General features: G+C 44.1%; 1 protein-coding gene across 2 annotated transcripts in view; it reads left to right on the top strand.

The window, feature by feature from the left end:
* The window catches only part of LOC147616009 (5'-3' exonuclease family protein), a 99,759-nt gene that overhangs the window by 42,887 nt on the left and 32,647 nt on the right, over positions 1–24,225 (top strand). For both annotated transcript variants that reach the window (XM_086778636.1, XM_086778635.1), the window contains exons 10-11: positions 68–187; positions 278–362. In XM_086778636.1, coding sequence (XP_086634762.1) covers positions 68–187; positions 278–362 — 205 coding nt within the window. The remainder of the gene's footprint in view (positions 1–67; positions 188–277; positions 363–24,225) is intronic.

Here is a 24,225-nt window from a genome sequence, read left to right as displayed (position 1 = left end):
TGGTCGTTAGGTGTATGGTCTTATAATTTGTGATAATATGGGGTTCATGTCTTTGTATGGGCTTTAGGTGTATGCAGTTGCTTCGGAAGACATGGATTCCCTTACTTTTGGAGCACCTAAGTTTCTTAGGCATTTGATGGAGCCCACATCACGCAAGCTGCCTGTTGTTGAGTTTGATGTCTCAAAGGTAACAGGTTACATTGGCGGCTTTTAAGCACAATTACTTTGACTGTGGCAATAAGGTTTGTAATTGCTTGTGGGGTTTTGTGATTTACAGGTGTTACAAGATCTAGAGCTTACAATGGATCAATTTATTGACCTCTGCATACTTTGTGGGTGTGATTATTGTGATACGATTAAGGGTAAGTTTCCTTAAATGCTTTTTGGCCTCCCTTTGCAAAAGGTAGGTCTTAGGGGTTTATGGCTTAAAATTTATTAGAAAAATTGTGTTTTTGGAATCTCTCTCTCTATCTCTCTACAGGCTTACCCAGTTTACTATGAGATACGATGATGCTTCCATTATGTCTTCAGGGAAGGATTCACAAATTATGCATTGCAGAGATCAGAGATGTCTGGGATTGTTCTTATAGAGCTAAGTCATCACAAAGATGGACAATAGTGGCAGCAAGCCAAGAGGTGGGACACCACACAAACATTCGTCAGACTTCTTTAGAACCCCCCAGTCCACTGTGACATACTCAGCCCACACGACATCAGAGGGGGTTGAGAGACCCTGGATGAGACACCAGAGCTCATCATTGGGATTCGTTGGCTCCTCATACACGTGGAGTCACGAGGGATTATGGGCTGTCCCTTTAGAGCTCATCATTGAGACCTGTTGGCTCCTCATACATGTGGAGTCATGAGGGCTTGTGGGCTGTCCCTTCAGAGATCCAGACGCCCTTGCTGTCCCTCGAGATCCCATCCATCATCTCGATAGCTCCAGATGTGAGATATACTCCAGCGCTGCAGAGCGGCACCTCTCTGGGCAGTGGGCATTACCTCCCTTTATGAGGCCATTGAGGAGGATGACACATGTTGAACCCCATTGGTTTCACTGGCCTCTCACTCTTTGTATTCATAGGGCCCACGTAGTACGTGGGCCTTTTTTTATGTTTCCATGTTTATGTTTATGATCAGTTTACATATGGAACACTTTTAATCTCATAGAGCCTTTGGGTCTTTAGTATACGTCAATAAAATCTCTCTCTCCCCCCCCCCTTGCAGCAGGCCCATGGGAGTCACATCAGATCGGGCACGCACACTCAAGAGAGCTAGACGCCCTCATCCCATCGGACCCTGACCACCCCCAGCTCATCGGCCCGGATTCAGGAGATCCTGGCCTGCCATCAAGCAGCCTCATCCTCACAGCAGACTATCGACATCTCTAGCCTTCTTGTATCACCCATGATGGACATCTTGGATGGGCCCTTGCCTGGCGTACAGGGTTGATTGACTGTTTTTATTCAGCTCTCCCATATCCCATCACTTATTGTACCCTATGCTTGGAAGTTGGCATAGTAGGATCTAGATTTTTCATCTTGTATCATGTGAGAGTCTGAGATCTTAGCTTTCAGTTTTACTGTTGCTTTTTCTTATTTCATCCATGATGAGATTTCATGAACACTATGTACACATCATTCTGGTCTCATAGACCCTCAGAAGAAGCTTGCCCACTACATCCGAATCGAGGAGTCTCATGTTTTTTGGCAAGGAATGCAAGGAGGCTTGGAGGAAGATACTCCCTTGCCTGGGACCCCACACCCATTACTGCTCTTGACACCTTCACACCCACTCACTCTACGCCGTCCCCAACCAGCTACCCTGACCCCATCCGCATGATTCTTGCCCCACCACATCCACTTTCTTCATGAAGGCAATGGTGCTCAAAGCCATCGAGCGACTTAGAAATGGTCGATCCCGGGGTCAGGAAGGGCTTCTAGCAGAACACATCTCTCATGCCGCAGATGCATCGGCCCAGCTCTTGGTTCACATGTTCAACCGTGCTTTATGTGAGGGTTTCCCACTCACATGGATGACCAACACCATCACCCCAACTTGAAGGCGGGAGGCCTGTTACACGCGGGCACGTGAATACAGAAAACCAGTGGCCCCAAATCACAGCATACATTCAACAACCAGCACAACATGAGCATGAATCAATACATCTGTCACACAAGCATCATAAACATATACATCTTGGAACCACATACGATAATCTTGCACATGACACAGCACCAGGGGCTGAAGTTGGGTCAGCCCGCCCCCCCCCCCCTTCGGTATCTTTATTACCAGTAGAGTATCCTCTTGTACAAGATGTGGGTGCCCGGGAGTTCCACTCCTTTGCTAGCACCCGATTTATCCAAATTTGTGAAAAAGAAAGTAATACAAGCTCTTGGTCACCAACCAGAGCAAAGCAGTTACCAATTGCTCAATAAAGAAAGCAAACTGTAAGCCCAACGGAGCGTGCAGTGACAGATGCAACCACGTGTACGAGAGATAAAGATAGAGAGAGAGAAGGGGGAGAGAAAGATGGGAATAGGGAATTTACACGGTACACCACACTGAGCGGGGAACATGCCCCACCCCCTCTCTAGAAATTTATTTCAGGAACAATCCACGGGCTTTTCCAAGCCAGGACCAACAATATCAAACAAAGTGTCGATGTAGAGATCGGGCTGAGGTCGATGTCGAGGCACAAGATAGCTCACCACGAGGATGACCCACAAGAGGCTTACACCGGGCTAGTACCAAAATCCAATGAATCCAACTGATGTTCCCAACTATCCACAAAAAGCTCTTTCTTCTCAATCCAATCTTTTCACTAATAAAGGAGGAGGTGGCGGTTCTTCAAATGGAAGCAACCCCTCCCCCAAAGAAGGCGGCTGAAAGGAGGTGCTGATGGAAGTGTCAAACAACAACCAATAGTTGGTGGTGGAGGAGTAAACAGGCAACCAAAATCCAGCAAACAGGAGGTAAAAACCCAGGCTTTTGAGCGGCGGAGATGCCGGCGGCAGGTGCGAAAACTGGTTTTGGGGCGGTGGCGACACCGACGGAGGTGGCTCTGGGCGGCGGTAGGTGGCGGAGGCGGCTTTGGGTGGTGGCGATGCTGGCGGCAGGCGGCTTTGGGCGGCGGCGCTTCTTCACAAGGGGTGGAGCAGCGGTGGTTGGTGCTGCAAAGGGGACTGCTGGTAGAGGGGAGGTAGAAGATAAGGCTCTTGCTTTTCCCAAGGGAGTTCTTCCATGTTCTTCTTCTATGAGCTTCCAAGTATTTTCCTATGATCCACCAAGAGGGTGCTTGGTTCTTTAAATACTTGAGGAGATGCCTGCTTTTACCATGCTTTGCTTTTGTTTTTATCACTTGGCTTTTGCTTTTGTTTTAATAATAATTAAAGTTCTTGATTTTAACTTCAGGGCCTTGCTTTTTGGCCCTAGAGGTGCTTTTTGAAAAAGTGGACTCAGTTCGACGAGCTCTTTCCAATGATGCCCTCAGTTTTTTGGTCAACAAAGTTTGACTTTTGCTTTTTCTTGCTTTTTGACCTAGACGAGTGCTTTTTCCAATTCCAACTTTAGGAACCCTGTTTCCATGTGTCCATCATCCTGTCCATGTGTCCGAGCATGAATTCTATTATTTGAAAAGAGCATGGAGGACCAAATAGTTACACAAACCCTCGGTCACCAGCTAGGGCCAAACCAGTCAACCAACTGTTCTTCAAAGAAAGCCAACCCCCGGTCACCAACCAGGGCCAAAGCAGTCACTAACTGCTCTTCAAAGAAAGCCAACCCTCGGTCACCAACCAGGGCCAAAGCAGTCATCAACTGCTCTTCAAAGAAAGCCAACCCTTGGTCACCAACCAAGGCCAAAGTAGTCACCAAGTGCTCTTCAAAGAAAGCCGACCCTCGGTCACCAACCAGGGCCAAAACAATAACCAACTGCCTTCCAGTGGAACTGTAACTATTTGGTCCTCCTAGCTAGGCTGCTTTCTCAAAAAGCAGCTCCATGGCCAAAAAGCAAGGCCCTGAAGTTGTAAAAGCACAAATCAAGAACTTTGGCTATTATTAATAATATTTAATAAAAAAGCAAAAGCAAAGCAAAAGATCACTTTTTGGCAAAAAGCAAGGCTTCTCCAAGTATAAAAGAAGCATGAGCCTCTCTTGAGCATCAAGTTGAAGAAGAACCTCTTCATCGCGTTGCCATCTTCGTTGAAGCGTGGAGAACAACACTCTGGCCAAATCATTTTGCAACCAGTGAGTAGGGTTGAAGCCCGGCACATGCTCTATCAATTCCAATCCAAGGAAACCTTGTTATCTTGAAGAGTTATATTGTAAATCAACACAACCAGTCTATAGAGAAGCAAGAGTAGCTGTTGATGAGCATTGAAGGCTTGTATACAGCTCGGCCAGCACAAGAAAAGAGAGATTTCCCTATCAACCAGCTCTGCAGCACTTGTTTATGCAGTCAACCAGCCACACAACACATGCTCAACTAATCGACCAGCCATACAGTACATGCGTATGTAGTCGGTCAGCCTTTGGCATCAATAGGAGCAGTCGGCCAGCTTCAAAACTCTACCAGCTCCTTTTGGCTGCCCTTGACAGTTGACTTGCTCAGCACACCTCCTCCCAAAAAAGCAACTTGTGTGCCATAAAAATACCTCCTCAACCACTTTTAGCAACTTGTGGGCTTTTGGTCTAGTGCCCGGGTGCCCAACACTCATAATTGGTCCCGGTTCATTAATAAAGTCCAACCCGATGTGAACTCTCTTATAATTTATAAGTTTGTTTGCCCAAACTTTAATGAGTATGAACCTGCAAGTTGCAACCATAGATTTTAGTAGACAAAGGAAATCATAATTAAATAAGGTTGAGTGTGCACACTTACCACTTGCAAGACACATAAAATCACCGCCTTTCCCAAACAGGTGTGCACACATGCGTCCACGGGGTGTCTAGGCGTCCCTGATGCCCGTGGACATTTACAGGGTCACCAACTCGAATCACTCATTAGAGTCACCAACTCTTGTATGAGTGAATCCATCATGCTCCAGGAAATCCTTCCGCATGTCACAGTTCTAGTTCTCTGGAGGATTTTGACAAGACCCCTTGGAACCCAATAACTACTGCACCATCATGATTGCCCACACATTGGCTAAGCTCTATGGGTCCCTTGTGGAGATGCAACTGAGTTCCTTAGCGAAGACTCAAGGATGGAGGGCCTAGGGATAGGCATGCTATTGGATCACATCTTCACACTCAGAGCCATCATTGAGGATGGAAACGTGTCCAATAAGAAGATTTACTGCTGCGATGTCACCAGCCTGGACATTTCCCAGTCTGAAAGGGGTCTGGTGGACTCCAGGATGTTAAAATATTTGGAAAGTACAAGCTTTGGGAATGGGGGATTATCCTAGAATACAAAGGACCACACTCCTAAAATTTAGGAGAGTCGCTATTTTTGGCCCGACTACGATGGAAATTCTGTTCGCGTCATTACATCTGGAATTGAGCAGATACCAAGAGTTGGCAAAGTGCCTATGACAGAATGTCTACCAGTTGGGATATTTTTAGAGGTAAAGATTATGGAAGGACCCATCTCTTAGATTGGGACATGTGGCAAGAAAGTGGATCAAAGTGAGACAAGTGGCCTCACACTTGTCAGAAAGTGGATCAAAGTGAGACAAGTGGCCTCACACTTATCACTCCAGCTATTGTGTGGCTCTCCACTTGTCATCGTAGCCTTCTCTTGCCATTTTAGCTCATGGGAGGCCCAAATCTATAAATTGGAGCCCTCTCTCTTCATTAATAGAGGCTCTCTTGTTGCACACTAGCCTCTACCACCGTTACAGGCTGCCCTAATGATGGCTACTCTCTTTCTCTCTCACTTGAAGGCTGCCCATGAAGAATACCGGCTGTTGGGGACTGTTTTGGAGGCTTCCATTGCGAAGAAATATTGAAGCCACTATACTTACTGTACCAGCATTTGTACTTGCTGTACCTATTGTACCAGCCATCGTACCCGCTGTATCAGCCACTGTATCTACTGTACCGGCTGAATGGAGAGTTGTACTTACTGTACCCTTTCTATTGCATGAAGACTCGTGGTTTTTGGGGAAGAATCAGTACCCACACAGAGGTATATGGATTATATTGTTGGCTCGGCATTTCTACAGCCCATTCCGGCCTCTATGCGGTGTCACACGTGCAAGCTCCATTTTCAGCATTTGTGGATGTTGTGTCCAGCTTTATGTTTTATGCAAAGTGATGATGGATATGTGTTAAGGCTGTGGCCTCATGTTTAAATGTTTTAATATGCATTGATGGTATCAACAAGTGTGTCAAAGGCCCTAGTTCCCCGGGCACTCACCGCCGCGAGTTTCATTGGTATCAGAGCATAGGCTTTCTTGGAAGCGGAGGCTTCCTTCTATCAATAAGGAAGAGAAAAGATCTCAAGTGGGGACCACACTTACCATCATTGCTGTTAAGCATGGCCAGCTGCTTCATAGCTTATGAAGCAAGAGCATGAGCAATAGACAGCTTGTTGATCTAAGGATTTATGAATTCACAGAATTTTATCGTGGAAGTGTGAAGTTGGCTTTATGTGCACACGTTTAGCACTCTTTCCATATGGATATTGTGGATTATATTATCAAGCTTACAGGCAAGCTATATGGAGATATATCTCAGGATATCTTAAGGATATGGTGACGAGATATTTCTTTTGGCTTCATGACTAACCTGGCAAAGAAAAGCTAAGTATACTTTGATTTTGCAAAGTTGGTGCTTTGGCTATTTACTATGAAGTGTTTTTGATGTTTACTAACCCTTGTATAGCTATGCAAGGAGAAAGGTGTTGTTGTTTGCCTTGAGATGGTTTCAGGGAAACATTGTTTATGGCTCCCTTTAATGGGATGAATTCTTTTCATTGGGATGGATTATATCGATGGAGATTTCTTTCTTGGACGAGATTTATATAGATATTGGGCTTCACAAGCAATTTCTATGGACGAATCTGTCCGAGTTTATAGAGAAGAAATCTTTGGATATCTCATGGATATGATGCTTTTATGGATAAAGTCCACCTCTACTCCAAGGTGTGTGGATAGCACGGAGTATGTGGTAAGAGTTATGGTATACAAGGATTATGGTATACAGGTCTATGGATTCGTGGAGTTCTTTTCTAGGGACTTGGATCCATCCTCAGGTTTATGGATTATGTTAATGGCTTCCTTTTACTGGGATGGATTATTTTTTTTGGCTCCCTTTCTTTGGGATGCATTGGACTTATGAAACTCATGATTCACATACCCTGTGTAGTGTTCTCTTGTCCTATGTGCTCTCTTGAAGATTGTTTCTACCATGTGAGGGTGGAACAATAGAGAGTAGATGGAAGGGAACATGGGCACTTCAAAGGGTAGTGACAAGCACAACATACCCTGTGTAGTGTTCTCTTGTCTTACGTGCTCTCTTGAAGATTGTTTCTACCATGTGAGGGTGGAACAATAGAGAGCAGATGGAAGGGAACATGGGCACTTCAAAGGGTAGTGACAAGCACAACATACCCTGTGTAGTGTTCTCTTGTCCTACGTGCTCTCTTGAAGATTGTTTCTACCATGTGTGGGTGGAACAATAGAGAGCAGATGGAAGGGAACATGGGCACTTGAGAGGGTAGTGTGAGTTGGTGGCCGAAATGCCTACAAACTATTCGTGGCCGAAATGCCTATAAACTATGTGTAGCAGAAAAGCTTATGGGGTTATCTATGCTTGCGAGTGATTGTTTTATCTTGTTACTTGAGCCCACCTCTCATCCAAGGTGTGTGGTCAGAGTACCAACACGGAGTGCAAGTGGTAAAGTGGACATGACGGGACTTATGTCTATGCCAAGGGTCATGTGGACCGATGTCTTGTTGGCAGGAGACTTATTTTGTCTCGCCCATTTACTTGGGACATGGATTATGATATCTGGACTTATGGGACTGTTTTGTCTCGCCCATTTACTTGGGACATGGATTATGCTCAGCCATCTGACTCGGTGGACCTAGGCGGCATCTTGGCAGTTGCCTTTGATTGCCCCATGGCCGATGTTCTACATGGGCCACTACTAGGGAGAGCTCCACCCCGTCCCCAAGGAGTCACTTTGGAACGTGCTTGCGCGCTTCGATGTACCCGGCGTGGGACACCAACCACGATCCTCCCATCAGCTCCAGGTCTAGGACATGCTTAGTTGCCATCACACCACCTTCCCACATACTGTGACAGAAGGGGGCCTCGGCCATGCTTAGTATTATGTGCTCAACATACTTGAGAGAGTTGTACCCTCTACTGGAGCATGATGTGCCCCGCATGCTTCATATTCTCATGTACTCCATGATGAGACTCTTGTACTAGTGCTTATACCCCATGTACTTCCCCATGATGATCATTGTATCAACCTCTACTTTGAGAGAGCTATGTTATTTGTACTTGTTTTGTTTATCTTTTCCATGATGAGACATATCATGAATAGCATTTTATCACTTTGTCTCATAGACCCATTGGGTCTTTAGGAGAGGTTTAATATAGCTTTCTTTCTCTCTCTTCATCAGAGCCATTATTGCTCGGCATCGGAGGCGCCTACCTCGCTTCTACGACCTCTCCATTCTAGACAGCCCCATGGCGGAGATACTTGATCTAAGGAGAGGGCAACACTTCAATTGATCAGCATACATGGATCTACCTGATATACATTTTTCAGTATTTTCCAGTATTTTCTACTCAGTATCATCTCGGAGTCTTAGAGTTCTGTTCTTATAACTGTAGGACAATCAGTTTATTGTACTTTTTAGTCTCATTTAGTTGTTCTCTTTGATGAGACACCAACTTCAGATATACTCTTAGTTTTGGTCTCATAGATATCTTATATCCCTCTTATGGCACTGGATGGAGTTAGACATAGATCTGCATAGCATGCTTGTACTACCCCTTCAGCATATATAGAGATGCATCTTGCCTTAGCACTCCATCCACATCCCCACCCCCCCCTTATATTGTTTGTATATGGGCTCCACCGATCCATGATGATTCACAGTTGTATCCAAACACATGCACACTTTTTCTTTTCTTTCTTTTCTTCCGATGACCGGAAGAACATAGTTGTATTATTTTTTGTCTCATAGGCCGACTTTGGCCTCTCGTAGACGTTAATATATCTTTCTTTCTTTCTTTCTTTCTTTCTTTCTTTCTTTCTTTCTCTCTCTCTCTCTCTCTCTGTGTGGATGCTTTACAGGCCTTTTATGACGAGAGAGCTCTCATGGAAAATCTTGGTAAAACCAACATCATGCTCTTCAATATCTCATATCAAGTCGGAGCTCAGTAGTGATGAGGTTGTGCTTGTTAGATCATGTGTACCTTGGGATCACTTTCACAAGCCAATTTTCAAGGTTGTGTTTGTTGGATCATGTGTACCTTGGGATCACTTTCACAAGCCAATTTTCAAGGTTGCGTTTGTCGGATCATGTGTACCTTGGGATCACTTTCACAAGCCAATTTTCAAGGTTGCGTTTGTTGGATCATGTGTACCTTGGGATCACTTTCACAAGCCAATTTTCTGAAGACAATGATGGTTAGGATTAGGGTTTACACAGGTTCAAGCAAGCGTGGAAGACCAGAGAGAGGAGTACACGACTTCCAATATGCTTCAATGGATTGAAAAATCAAGTACAATAGCCACATGATAGTGACCCTAAAGGATAAGTGTTCACATGTCCGGCCATAAATGTGCCGGGTGGACCAAAACACTTATAAACTGCATATAAGTGAAACTGAACTAAACTGGGGGAAAAAACCTCCACTAACTGAAGTAAAAAGTGCCCCAGTAACCTACTGATGATCACTAGCACTCCTCTGGGTGCATACACAGCATAAAACCCAACAAACCCCCCTGGAGTGATATGTGATCACTGTACATCATCCACCAAAAGGAAACAAATTCAAAGCATTGCGGAATGCTTCAAATTTGGGACGTGGTAATGCCTTGGTGAAGATGTCTGCCACATTCTGATCTGTAGGACAGTAGATCAGAGTGATATCTCCTGCCTGGAGTCTCTCGAACAAAATGATAGTGAATCTCAATGTGTTTCGTGCGAGCATGAAACACAGGATTCCTGGCCACAGCAATGGCACTCTGACTATCAGTATAGATAGGTGTAGGCTCCTCCACTGAAATATCCATATCAGTCATAAGACGACGCAGCCAAACACACTCAACAGTAGTGGTGTAGGTTGCTCTGTACTCTGCCTCACAAGACGAAGTGGCCACTGTGGTCTGTTTCTTGCTTAGCCAAGAAATGCATGAAGTGCCAAGGAAGAAACAATTTCCACTGGTGGAATGTCTGGTATCAAAATCACCAGCCCAATCTGAATCACTGTAAGCGTGTAACTGCATGTCACCCCCTCAGGATAAAGCAACCCAAGAGACGAGGTACCCTGCAAATAACGGAATACACGCTTCACAGCTTGCCAATGTGACAACCGTGGGCTGTGCATGAATCTGCTCAACTGAGAGACTGCATACTGAATATCTGGCCTTGTATTACACAAGTAAATGAGGCACCCAACAGCCTGAGCATATGTAGTGGCATCAAAGGAAACACTGTCATCTTGTAGTGACAGTTTCATCCCAGGCTCCATAGGAGTACTAATAGGCTTGCAATCCTGAAATTTAAACTTCTCCAGAAGTTTAGCAACATAACGTGATTGCAACAACCCAATGCCTCTGTTATCCTGCGCAAACTGTATGCCCAAATAGTAATGTACAAGGCCCAAGTCAGACATGTCAAATGTCTGTTGCAGTATCTCCTTAAAAGTTGCAATTTTGTCATCATTTGATCCCATGAGCAAGAGATCATCCACATAAAGACTAATGACCAGCAGATCTGTCTCTTCTTTCTTCACATACAAAGTGGCCTGTGATGGACTGTTCACAAATCCCTGAGTGAGTAGAAAAGCATCTATTTTTGCATACCAAGCTCGTGGAGCTTGTTTTAAACCATACAAGGCCTTTTTCAGCCTGCATACTTTCCCCTCATGACCATGTTCTGCAAATCCCATGGGCTGAAATACATAAACTTCCTCCTCGAGGTCCCCATGTAGGAATGCAGTCTTTATGTCCAACTGGTGAACAACCCAACCACGATGTGCAGCCAATGCAATGACACACCTAAGTGTCGACATACGGGATGTAGGAGCAAATGTCTCCTCATAATCAATGCCCTTCTTCTGTGCATAGCCCTTTGCAACTAGACGGGCTTTGTACCTTTCAATGGATCCATCTGCATGTCTTTTCAACTTATAGACCCATTTAGTACCAATGGCTTTCTTGCCTTTGGGCAGATCAACCAAATCCCATGTTTGATTCTTTTTAATAGAATCAATCTCATCCTGCATGGCTTTGTTCCAATGCACATTATCTCGTGCATCCACAAATGAATCAGGCTCATCATCATCCTGTAAACTGGCTGCCATAACCAGATTCAAATCCATGATGTGTGCATGCTCATTGGTCCTTGTCTCCCTACGAGTACGACCAGCAAGAGGACCCTCTAAATGGCTGTCCTGTAATGTCCTCAAATACCATCTAGGTATATGTCTGACCTGTGGTGCTTGCTGTCCCATATTTGGTTCAGCTTCTGGCTCATTTGGCTGCTGAATTTCTGCACCACCTACATCATTTGCTGGCTGTCCAGTACCCTCATGAGTTGGATCACCAACTGTGGAATGAAAGTCCATGGGTAGTAGACCTTCAAACACATCATTTTCAGCCTGATTTGCCTCATAACCAGCCATGGATATTTCTGATTTTTCATCAAAAATCACATCCCGACTGATGAATATCTTCTTGGATAGTGGGTCATATAACCTGTAGCCCTTGCTCTCACGGCTATACCCAACAAAAATGCATTTTGTGGCTTTATCATCAAGCTTCCTCCTCAACTCTTTGGGTATGTGTGCATATGCAAGACACCCAAAGATACGAAATTGCGATACAGAAGGCTTGCGGCCATGCCAAGCCTCAAAAGGAGTAATAGAAACCAATGCCTTTGTGGGACATCGATTCAAAATATGACAAGCACACATTACTGCTTCCACCCAAAAGATATGTGGTAGTCTTTTTGCCTTTAGCATACATCTGGCCATCTCCATGAGTGACCGATTTTTCCTTTCTGCAACCCCATTCTGCTGTGGAGTGTAATGAGTAGTATACTGATGTTTTATACCTCTACTCCCAAGAAAGGAATTCAGCACATGTGACATATATTCCCCCCCTCGGTCAGAACGGAGAGTCTTCACCTTGCATTCTGACTCTGTCTCAGCAAGTGCTACAAAGGCCAAAAATGCATCATATACCTGTGATTTCTGTGTCAAAGGATACACCCAGCATATACGAGAGAAGTCATCAATAAATGTTGCAAAATAAAAGCAACCACCTAATGACTTCGTCTGCATGGGACCACAAAGATCATTGTGTATAAGTTGCAACTTTGCAGTTGCTCTTAGAGCCTGATCACGTGGGAAGGAAAACCTGTGCATTTTTCCCAAAATACATCCTTCACAAATGTGATCTGGAGGCTTCTCCATGAGAGGTAGATCTGTAAACATATTATGTCGCTGCATAAGCATAAGACTACCAAAATTTACATGCCCCATGCGAGCATGCCATAACTCCGCATCAACCATAGCTGGAGTAAGAGTGAATGCATGATAAGCAAACTGATCCACTGGCTGAAATGCATCCAACTCATAAAGTCCATGACATAATGTACCAGTAAGCATCAAGGTCAAGGCATTTGCTTTGTCTCTGACCATGCATTTATCATCATCAAAGTAGACCTGCATTCCACAATGTGCTAAAGAAGAAATGGACAACAAATTCTTCTTTATTCCTGGTACATATAAGGCATCTGTAAGGCGGAGAATGGAGCCATCAATGGCTGTAAGCTTAATCTCCCCAATGCCACAAACTGGATATGAAGCATTGTTGGCACACTGAACAGTTTTGCCAACAGGGGCAGGTCCAACATGACTAAACAAATCCCTGCGAGATGTGATATGCTTTGAGGCACCACTATCAAAATACCAAGTACATGCATGCTCTGTCAAACTGAGTGCCTGTGAAGACCAAGAGGCATCATAGCTGCATGTATAAAAACAGTAATCCCTGTCCTCAACAAAAGAAGCAGTCTCTGGAGGAGCTTTAGAAGTATCATTAACTGACATCCCAGCTTCCTTTGCCTTCTCTTTGGCAATCCTCTTCCTACATTCCGTGATGTAGTGACCTGGCTTCTTACAGTAATGACATTTGCCCTTCTTCTTGGGCTTTCCATCACCTTTCTTGGTATCCTGTGAAGAACCACCATCACCTGAATTTTGGTTTGCACTCTTTGGCTGAGTTTTTCCTTTCCCCTTTTGACCTGTAGTAAATGCTTGTTCAGCATTTGTGTTCATATTCATATTCTTCCTCATTTGCTCCTCTTGTAGTAAGAGAGCAACAAGTTCCTGATACTTGAGGGGTTCAACAGCATTCCTCATGCTGAGGTTCAAAGAGGTATGGAAAGCCAAGTAAGATCTTGGCAAAGAGTGCAAGATGGTGGACACAAGCTGTGTCTCAGGAATAATCTCATCCACATTGATGAGTTGCTCTCTCAAATCCTGCAGCTTGTTTAAGTGGCTAGACATGTCATCTCCTTCATTCATTTTCTGATTTTCAAGCTCTCTTTTCAAAAATGAGATCCTAGCCTCATTACGAGCAGCATACATCTGCTCCAAAGTCACCCATGCATTCTGTGAAGAGCCAGCTGAACGAATATGAGGTATAATGGACCTCTGAACTGACAATGCAATGAGTGACAAAGCTTGTGCATCCCTGGCATCCCATGTCTTTTGAGCATTTGTTCTCTGAACAGGCAATGGCTGTCCTGGAGCCTGTACCTGTTGTCCTCGTCCACGAGCACCCCCTTGGGGAGGAGTCTCTGGAGCCAATGGACCTGGACGTGGTTCATCACCACTAACAAAATCCCAAAGACCTTGTGCCACAAGCACATTTTTCAGCATAAAACTCCACAAGGAGTAGTTCGTGCCATCCAATTTGTCTTCCTTAGACAAATATGTGAATACATCACTTTGCTGTTGATTTGCCATTATGCTTTACGCCCAATGTTGTACCTGTTTACCAAAAAACCCAATAGCAAAAACCTTGATAACAACTGTACTCCACTGAATACAGTTCACCCAAATCTGCCTGCACTCTCAATCCTCTGAATGTGCAGCTCAATGCACCAATGACTGAGTAGAGCAGCAAATGGCGTACACAATGCCAAAATGCCCCAAAAATGCCCAAATTTGCTGCACCCAAACTGTGCAAAAAATCTGTATATTTTCTTGCTAGAAAATCTGCCTGTTGTGCCTGTATATTTTCACAGGGAAAATAAAAATGCCCAATATTCAAAATTTGTAATGCTTACCACAGTGTGGATGACTTGACTGTTATACTGTGCAGGTACAGTTTACTGTACGGAGCAGACTGCAAGTACAGTTGAAGTACGGCGGATGTACTTGTACTGAACACTGAAAATAGGTACTCTGCAGGTTGGTACAATACGGGTACAGAAACAGTCGAGTATTGACAGGTACTGGTCAGGTACGGAATACTGTGAGCAGATGTGTACAGAGGACTGTACGGGGCAGGGCGACCACAGTACCGTGCTGACAAAGTCGACCAGAGCTGTGCAGGTACAGTCGGCGCTGAAGGCGTATGGCTGCGCAGGTGACAGTCGGCGTTGTCTTGTACAGTTTGGCGCAGGCAGGTAACAGTCGGCGCTTACGGTGGCTGGTACACGTACGCTGAATAGCGCTGACTGGGGCTGCAGGCGGCGTCTTGCAGGTGGCGCACAGGTACACGGGCTGAAGGCGGCGCTCTACAGTAGTTGTAGGCGACGACTTGCAGTACCCGACTGAAGGCGACCAGTTAAAGGGCAGCAGGCGCAGAGGTTACCTGACGGCGCACAGGTGATGTAGGTGGCTGCGCTTGACTGTACGGGCTGTACGGCTACTGAAGGCGATGCAGGCAACGCAGACTGAATGTACGTATGCTGTACGGGCAGATGCAGCAAAGGCTTGGCAGTGTACAGCAATGGGCAAAGGCAAAGCTTCAATGGCTCTGATACCAATTGAAGACAATGATGGTTAGGGTTAGGGTTTACACAGGTTCAAGCAAGCGTGGAAAACCAGAGAGAGGAGTACACGACTTCCAATATGCTTCAATGGATTGAAGCATCAAGTACAATAGCCACATGATAGTGACCCTAAAGGATAAGTGTTCACATGTCCGGCCATAAATGTGCTGGGTGGACCAAAACACTTATAAACTGCATATAAGTGAAACTGAACTAAACTGGGGGAAAAAACCTCCACTAACTGAAGTAAAAAGTGCCCCAGTAACCTACTGATGATCACTAGCACTCCTCTGGGTGCATACACAGCATAAAACCCAACATTTTCACCATACGAGCCCGCTTGGTGAGAGGATATGTAGCCTTAGTTCGCTTGGAGGCTCGCTTGGAGAGAGTGCTTTCAGGCTTGCTTGGAGAGTGCCTTCAGGCTCACTTTCTTGATCCCACTACCAAGTGTTGGCTCTTCTACGCTTTGGTATGGCGTGCTGTGATTTATTGTGCCCCACACTCGGGTCGGATCTAGGTGCAGAAGATTGGAGGAGGAGTGAGAGATTGCAAGTCATCCATGACGCTATCACCAGTGGTCATAGGAGCATGAACTCCGTTGGAGAAGCTAGAGCGGCACTTTTATTGGCCTAGGATGAGGTGGGGCGTGTTCAAGTATGTGCACATTGTCCAATTTGTCGAGAGGTAAAAGCGTGTAATGGAAAGAAAGCAAGGTTGTTACAACCATTGCCGATTCTTGACAAACTTCTTGAGGACATATCTATGAATTTCGTGAAAAATTTACTCCTCGTCAAGGTAAGCTTAACAAGAAATGTCTTATGATAGTTGATTGGTTTAGCAAATTTGTTATGTTGATTTCCTACAGGACTACCATAACTTCTAAGGATGTTGCTAGGCTTTTTTATCAAACATTGGTACCCAATTGATGGCATACCTAAGACCATAGGATCAGACCGGATGCCAAGTTCACACAAGTCATTTTCGGAGGGCATTGTTTGACAATTTTGGGACTAAGCTGAATTTTTCCACTACATTCCACCCACACACGGACGGCCAGACAGAGATCTACAATCAATTGGCATTTGATGTGCTGAAGTGCTACGTCCATGATCAAATAGGTATGCGACTCCATAGGAAGCAACTTTTGGAAGACCGTTCCAGCCATTATTGACCAAGACAGCTCTTCAATGCCCGAAGCAAACCGAGTGATGGAGTCTTATCAGGAGATCTTAGAGTCTGTGAAGGACAAGCTAGCTAAAACGCAAGAGACCTATACTCGCTAAGCCAACAAGGATATATGGGATGCAAAATTTTCGGAAGGGGAATGGGTATATCTCAAGATTATAAAGCACAGGTTGAAACAGGTAAGCGAGCCATGCCCAAAGTTATCATTTTGGAGCTTTGGACCTTTTCCCATCATCAAGAAGATCAATGAGGTGTCCACGAAGTTGGAGTTACCTTCCAATTGGACTATGCATATGCCAGTTGGTTGAGACACTATGCTGGACCTCTTCGCTCATGTGTCCAAGATGAACCAAAACTTGACATCATCGACGAAGCCGAAGTAATGGTTCTAGAACATATCATTTTGCACCATTTCAAGCATGGTTCCGACCATCGAGAGCGTCAATTTCTTATGAAGTTTCAAAACCGAGGGACGCATGAAGCGGAATAGCTTGACAAGGGTTTCTTTATTGACGGACTATTTGGAGGCTATGCAACTTCCGTTAAGTTATGCAGAAGGGGATGTAACGTGCATCCTACACGTGGAAGCCACGTGGACATATATGTATAGTACATATGCAAGGCCTATGGTGGTTACTTGATCCCTTGTGAGTTCTTGTCCAGAGACGAGTCTACCAAGGATCCAGTGAACCCATCAGATGGCAACTAGCAACATGTGGAAGGGGAAAGATGGCGTGTTGAGGGCCATGGGCTATGGATAGTCCTTTTGCCATGCCCACACGTGTGAATAGTACCTATAGGGGTTGCCCAGCCTTGGGTGCTCGCATGTGTGAAAACATGGCCTATTTACAAGTCGTGAGCCTTTATGCGCAAGTCGGCCAGCATATTTAGCCCAATTCTCCCCTACATATAGGTTGCTCTAGCCCTTGGGACATTCATCTAACATTTCTACAAGTTGGTGAAGCTTGTGCATAGCTAAATGCAAGGTAGAGATCTTGATAGCAGCGTTTCCAAAAATGCAATAGGAAGGTCTCCAAGCCGTCATCTACCTGTTTATAGCCAAATAGTCAGTCCCCTACACATTCAACAATAAAGCAAATACACCATTTGTGATGGGGGCCCTTCAGAGTGTATTTGGGGCCCAACACTATGTATTCTCTTCCTCTCTCTCTCTCTCTACACTCTATTCTTCATATTGTGCTATTCATCGTCAAGATTGAAGGTGCTGAATTCCGTTAATGAAAGTATAATCCTTGTCTGTAAGTTCCGTAGTTACACACGGGTACCAAGAGCTACTCTATCCCTTGTATGCAAGTATCTAGAAGACTGAAGTGTCAATCTTGAAAGGCGATCGCTATTAAGAGTCTAGATGTGATATGTATGCGATAGCATGAAACATGGCATCTAGGAGAAGAGCTGCTCGAAACTTCTTCAAGACATATAGCCAAATTTTGTAAAAAAGCCAACTATCACGTATCAAGAAGTGGAACAACGGTCTTGTGGTGTCCAATTTCCCATTGTGTAGTACCAAATTCCTTGGAATTCGCATTATGGTGCTTCATCTCGTCTAGTCCTGGACGAGGGAGTTCTATGCGTGTGGTTTGGATGAGGGAGACGGTCCGTTTTCTGCCAGGTGTATTAGCCACTGGGTTGGCCTTGCGTGGGAGATAATCATGCTACCATATTGTTGGAAGTTCTAGCTCCAATGGTGCTGCTGGTCACTCCATTGCGCATTGTTGGAGAACGTGCCTTATCCCAAGTACAAAAGCATAAAGGCATGTGCACACTCTTTTAAAAGAGCGGATAAAATCAAGAAAGTAATCACAAGGCAAAAGTCAAAGGGGCATCTACCTCTGCGAGAGAATCAAAGATCTGATTTAGGGGAAAAGGTGGAGAGAATCATGGAGCCACCCACTCACACCTTATCACTCACCTAATCACAAATGTTAAGCTTTAATAGCAGCATATATATAGCCTATTTAAAGGCACTCTTCACAAATGTTAAGCTTTTTTAGGAGGATATAAGGAGCCTATTTAAAGGCACTCTTCTCAATGATAATTAAAAAAGCATTTGAATCATTTAGCCACTTTCTTATTGAGTCGTGTTTTATTTCTCTCTGCCTCTCTCTCGTTGCGCCTTGTTCTGCCCTACCCATTGCCGCTGTTGCTTGTGCGCACCTGCCGCCACATGTCATGCCCTTTTCGCACCCGTGCGTTGCGTGCACCTGGCTCCCTCCGCCTCCCCTATCCCACCCACCCTTGCTCAGGCCTCCAAGGCATTAACATTATCTTCTCTCTCACCTTGACACATTCTGAGATTAGTAGAGTCATCAGACAGGACCTCATTCAGTTGGACACTAGGTGCACATGGCTAGAGTTGGGGATGAAGATGGCTTTCTATAGAGCCCTCACAAGAGTTGGGGATGAAGATGGCTTTCTATAGAGACCATCTTCTCCGCACCACTGAGGATGGCTTTATACTTAGACCGAGCTACATGGATACCCATTTGTCTCATGGATTGAGGTGCGCCATTGGGTAGATCCGCACCTCTTCACATCAGTTAGAGATAGAGACAGGCAGATTTAGAGGCATACCTCCAGGGGACAGGATTTGTCAGATTTGTTGGGTAGAGCCAGAGACGGAGGAGCACTACATCTGTCGCTGCACAGCATATTATGAGATTCGAGGGCGCTACCATTGCCTTTTCAGAGAGGGATTTGGACCACTAGCTAGAGTCATGGACTATTGTGATCAGCGATGCTTGGGTTTTTATCTCCTGGAGATCCGCAGGCTCAGAGAGTCCATTATCAGGAGCAGACGTCCGACTGGCAAGGAGTCCACACAGAGACAGATTACTGACTTCTTTAGAGGGACTACCCGGGAGGGGACACAGCCAACAGCCCAGCAGTGGGCACCCCGTGGGACTCTAGTTGAGAGAGCTATCGAGTTGGGCAAATCTAGACGCCCGAGGGTTCGCGGATCCTCACATCGAAGATGGTGCCTACACCGGAGGATTCAGAGCATCATTGCGAGGCATGGGGCTCGTCCGACCAGGCATCTCACTATGGTAGATATCCAGGCCATCCGGCAGAGACCCATGCTAGAGCTCCTAGGATGATTACGACTCCAGCCATATAGTGTTGTACTCATTGTCACTTTTGTACTCCCCCATATTCACGTATTTAGGTATCCATGTACTCATGTACCCCATTTTGACTAGTAGCATTAGCTTCCCTCCTACTGATGTATTGTGGGGCTATCTCTCTTCTTTTCCAGACAGTGTATCAGATGTCACATGGTTGTAACTTTGGTCTCATAGGTCACTTTGGCCTTTTGAAGACGTTAATATAACATTTCATTTCATTTCATTTGTCTCTCTCTCTCTCTCTCTCTCTCTCTCTCTCTCTCTCTCTCGTTGAACACTCAATTGTTGTTTTTTTTTTGGCAATTTCTCCACTAGGTGTCCAATTTCTTATGTCTTTTCAAAATTTGACCACCAATTGCAAATCCCAATCTCCTCCTCCATCATGGTTTGCAATTTCCCCACTAGGTGTCCAATTTCTTATGTCTTTTCAAAATTTGACCACCAATTGCAAATCCCAATCTCCTCCTCCATCATGCTTCCTCGCGAATCCTTTAATCAATGTGAAATTTTGGGGTTTCGGTTCTCATAAAGTATGTTATAGACTTGTATGTTTATATAACAAGTGTCACTTCGATAAGTTTCTGGCTCATTTAGAAGAGATGAAACGAACCTTTTGAAATAACGAAATGATACAACTTCCGAAACATTATAGATTCTGTGGGTTGCATTAAAACATTGCTAGGGATGGGGATTCTAAGTTTGTCTCTAACTTGTGGCGAGCAGTTTGTGAAACTACCCTTAATATGAGCTCACATGATTATCCACTGATGGATAACTGGAACATGTTAATGAGGTGATGGAAGATATGCTTTGTACATATGTTTCAAAGAAACCGCATGAGTGGGAGAGTTAAGTTTCTTTGGTCGAGCTCTCGTATAATTCAACTAAGCAATCATCTACATAATATGGTCCATTTTACTACAAGAACAATAGGAAATGTTAAAGCATGCTAAGGAAAGCATACAGAATGCACATGATTGTGCATGTCATTATACTAATGTAGATAGACCCCCTTGGATATTTAATGTGGGTGAAAGGGTATACTTGCAAGTGCTTAAAGATTCAAAAACTTTGAGCAATAGATGATATGATATGTGAAGTTAGCCTCTCGTGATTGTGGACCATTTCTTCTTCTTCACCATATAGGACCGATGGCATATGAATTGAAACTCCAAGAAATAATTAAACTCGGTCCTGTTCTTCATGTGAGTAGACTAAAAGAGTGTTTACATGAGGGAAACAATGTAGTAACTCTAAATGAGTTGACTAGAGTAGATGCATCTTTCGTTTCATGTGTTCCCAAAAGAATTCTTGATTGTTAACTACATATTTACAGAGTATTTGATTAAGTGGAAGGATTGAATAGGATAGAATTGTACTTAGGAATTGGTGGTTGAGATAAAGAAGAATTTCACGGATTATATCCACAAGGATGTGGATGCTTCTTAGGAGGCCAGCTATGTTATGGCTCATAATTTGTTGAGTAGACAAAACTAGGCTGAGAGGTTTCGTTGGATGGTACTGTTGGCATGGAATGACTTGCATGAGGAACATATGCAAATATAGAAGGTAGATAAGCACACGAGTAGGAGGAACATAACACAACGATATGTTCCATTGAAAGAAGCAACCTAGTTAGATCAAAAGTAAGGGCTTATCCTAACTAGCCCAAGATTAAATCACGCGATGACATGTGGTAGCTGATCCAATGGCCATGATAAAAAACTGCAAGTATAGTCCCTAAGGGACATCTTTTGCTAGGAGAATGTCACTAAATTTGTTACCTAAGAGCTAATACACATTTCCAACAGCATGTGTCACAATCTCCCTATAACGAAAAGCTTTAAACTTGTGTCAAGGAAGAGCGTGTCACTTGCCTAAAGTCTCTCTCTCACACAGTGCTTCTACGTGCTTTGTTTGTGCAGGAAAAGTTGGATTTTTTGCAATGACAATAACACACTAACTACCTGTGAGCATAGGTACTGCACCACTGTGTTTATGTCTGCATGTCTGCCAACAACCTTGTTGGAGTCGAGACCAATGTAGCAACACACACATAGATGCAACAAGCAAGGAGAAGTAGATGGAAGCACAACACTATCTGTGAGCATAGGTATTGCACCACTGTGTCTATTTCTCTATGTTTGCCAACAACCTTGTTGGAGTGGGGACCAATTTAGCAATACACACATAGATGCAACAAGCAAGGAGAGAGAGATGGAAGCACACAACTCAAAGTAGATTGATGAGAATGAGTGAAGTACAAGTGTAGTAACGTGATAAGGTCACTTACACACTTGCACACACTCGGGGGAAAAAGCTTCCTAAAGAGGGGAAAAGTGGCTTGGCCCCCTCTGTAGGACGTTTTTTTCCCTGAGTGTATGTACGCACTCTTATGAGTGTGTAAGTGACCGTAACATGTCACTACACTTGTACTTCACTCATTCTCATCAATCTACTTTGAGTGTTGTGCTTCCATCTCTCTCTCCTTGCTTGCTGCATCTATCTCGATTCTCTGTATTACCTACATTGATCTCCTATATGTTAGTGATGTGTGGACATAGACTAATAATGAAAAAGTGTCTTGGCCCATTATTAGCCTACGTCCACACATCACTACCATAAAAATGCTACAAATCTCCACTGTAGTGATGATGTGAATATGTATAGGGATCATGTGGCTTATCAATCACCAAATGGCAATAAGCCTAAAGCTTTGCGAATAGCTTTGAACTTCTCTCGTGAGAGAGCCTTCGTGAACATATCTGCCACATTGTCGTGTGTAGAGACATAAGCCAAGTTAATCTCTCTTGCAATGAGCCTCTCCCTATCATAATACCTCAATGTGCTTTGTGCGAGCATGAAATGTTGGGTTCCTTGCAAAACTACTAATGCACTCTGGCTGTCAGTGAAGATGGAGGTGGGAGATTACTGTCTAACACCAAGATTTGCCAAAAGGTGTCTAAGCCATACACACTCTGCAGTGTTGCTGTAAAAGCTGACCTGTACTTAGCTTCATAGCTCAAAGTGGCCATTGTCGGTTGCTTTTTGTTGAGCCATGATATTCATGAATCACCAAGGTGAAAGCAAAAGCCACTAGTGGACACTTGCGTGTCATAATATTCAGCCCAATCGAAATCACTGAAAGCATGCAATTGAACATCACTCCTCCTAGCATAGAATAAGCCAAGGGACTGAGTGCCCTGTAAGTATTTGAGTACTCGCTTGGCAGCTTGCTAATGCTTACTTTGGGGAATGTGCATAAACCTACTTTTGGCCTCGTATTACATAGATAGATGAGGCACCCAACAATGTGCTGGTAAAGTAATGCATCAAATGGTTCACCTTCATCCTGGAGACTAAGCCTAGCATTTGTCTCTATTGGCGTAGCAACATGCTTACAATCTTCAAGACCAAACCGTGTAAGCAATCTTTATATGTATTTTGATTGCAACATCACAAAACCATTATCATGCTGCATAAACTGTATGCCCAAATAATAATGTAACTAGTTGTCTCAAATGACACATGTAATTTAGTCTTGAAGGCTTAAATCTTTTTCTAATTAGGGCTTGTGAAGAGCATGTCATCAATGTGTAAAACGATGGCCAAAAACCAATCTTTACTCCTCTTTACATAGAGGGTATTCTCAGTTGGATTGTTGCTAAAACCATTTGCAACCAGGTATGCGATTATCTTCTCATACCATGCTCTAGGAGCTTGCTTAAGGCCATATAAAGCTTTTCTTAACTTGCATACTTTAAATTCTTGTCCCTTCTCAACAAAACCATGAGGTTGAGATACATAAATCTCCTCATGCAAGTCACCATTTAAGAAGGCAGTCTTGATATCCAATTACTCTACATTCCAACCATGATGTGTTGCTAATGCAATAATACACCTGATCGTAATCATACAAGACGTGGGTGCGAAGGTCTCATCATAATCTATGTATTGACGCACAGAATCCTTTTGTTGTGATCCAATCCTAAGCTTGATTATGGAACACCTGTTGATGCTTAATGAAATGATTAGACAGAGAAGAGGAACAAAACAGGTTGCTCAGGCTACAACTACAAGAAGCAATAGAGAAAAAAAGAAGAACAGCCTAAAGAGCAATAGAGAAAAAAAAAAGAACAGCCTAAAGAGCCACCTAAAGAGAAAAATTATGGAGCATAGTCCCCAAAGAAGCAACTACAAGAAGCAATAGAGAAAAAAAGAAGAACAGCCTAAAGAGCCACCTAAAGAGCAAATTATGGAGCATAGTCCCCAAAGTTCTCAGCATATGCTTCTTCTCATGGAGCAACAAAGAAGATAGGAACTTGATGAGGTGTGACAGATAGAGGAAACCAAATGCAGGGAGGTTGAAGACTGACACCAGGCAGAACGCGCGGCTGCAGAATACAATTGTAACCTAGATCCGGAAGCCATGCAACTCTAGCATCAACAGATGCTAGCAACCTTTCAGGCTAGTCTTATGGCGACACTTTCCAAAACGGCACCTGGTCCTAGCACCTCATATGCTGCATCAACCACCGTCATATGACCTCAACTGACCTTCATTAAGTATGATGGTGAGTGCGATCATTTTGTAGTTACACATTTTATTCATCCATTTGTTGTATATCTTTAGCTAAAGTTTCAGATCCACAAGATAAAGTCCATCTAGCGGCTCCATACCTCAC

This window comes from Cibotium barometz, chromosome 39, assembly GCF_041138505.1.
Source record: "Cibotium barometz isolate CiBa-2024 chromosome 39, ASM4113850v1, whole genome shotgun sequence".
Classification (NCBI taxonomy): Eukaryota; Viridiplantae; Streptophyta; class Polypodiopsida; order Cyatheales; family Cibotiaceae; genus Cibotium; species Cibotium barometz.
The sequence above is the reverse complement of the archived record's forward strand: the minus strand, read 5'-3'. Positions and strand labels throughout refer to the sequence as shown.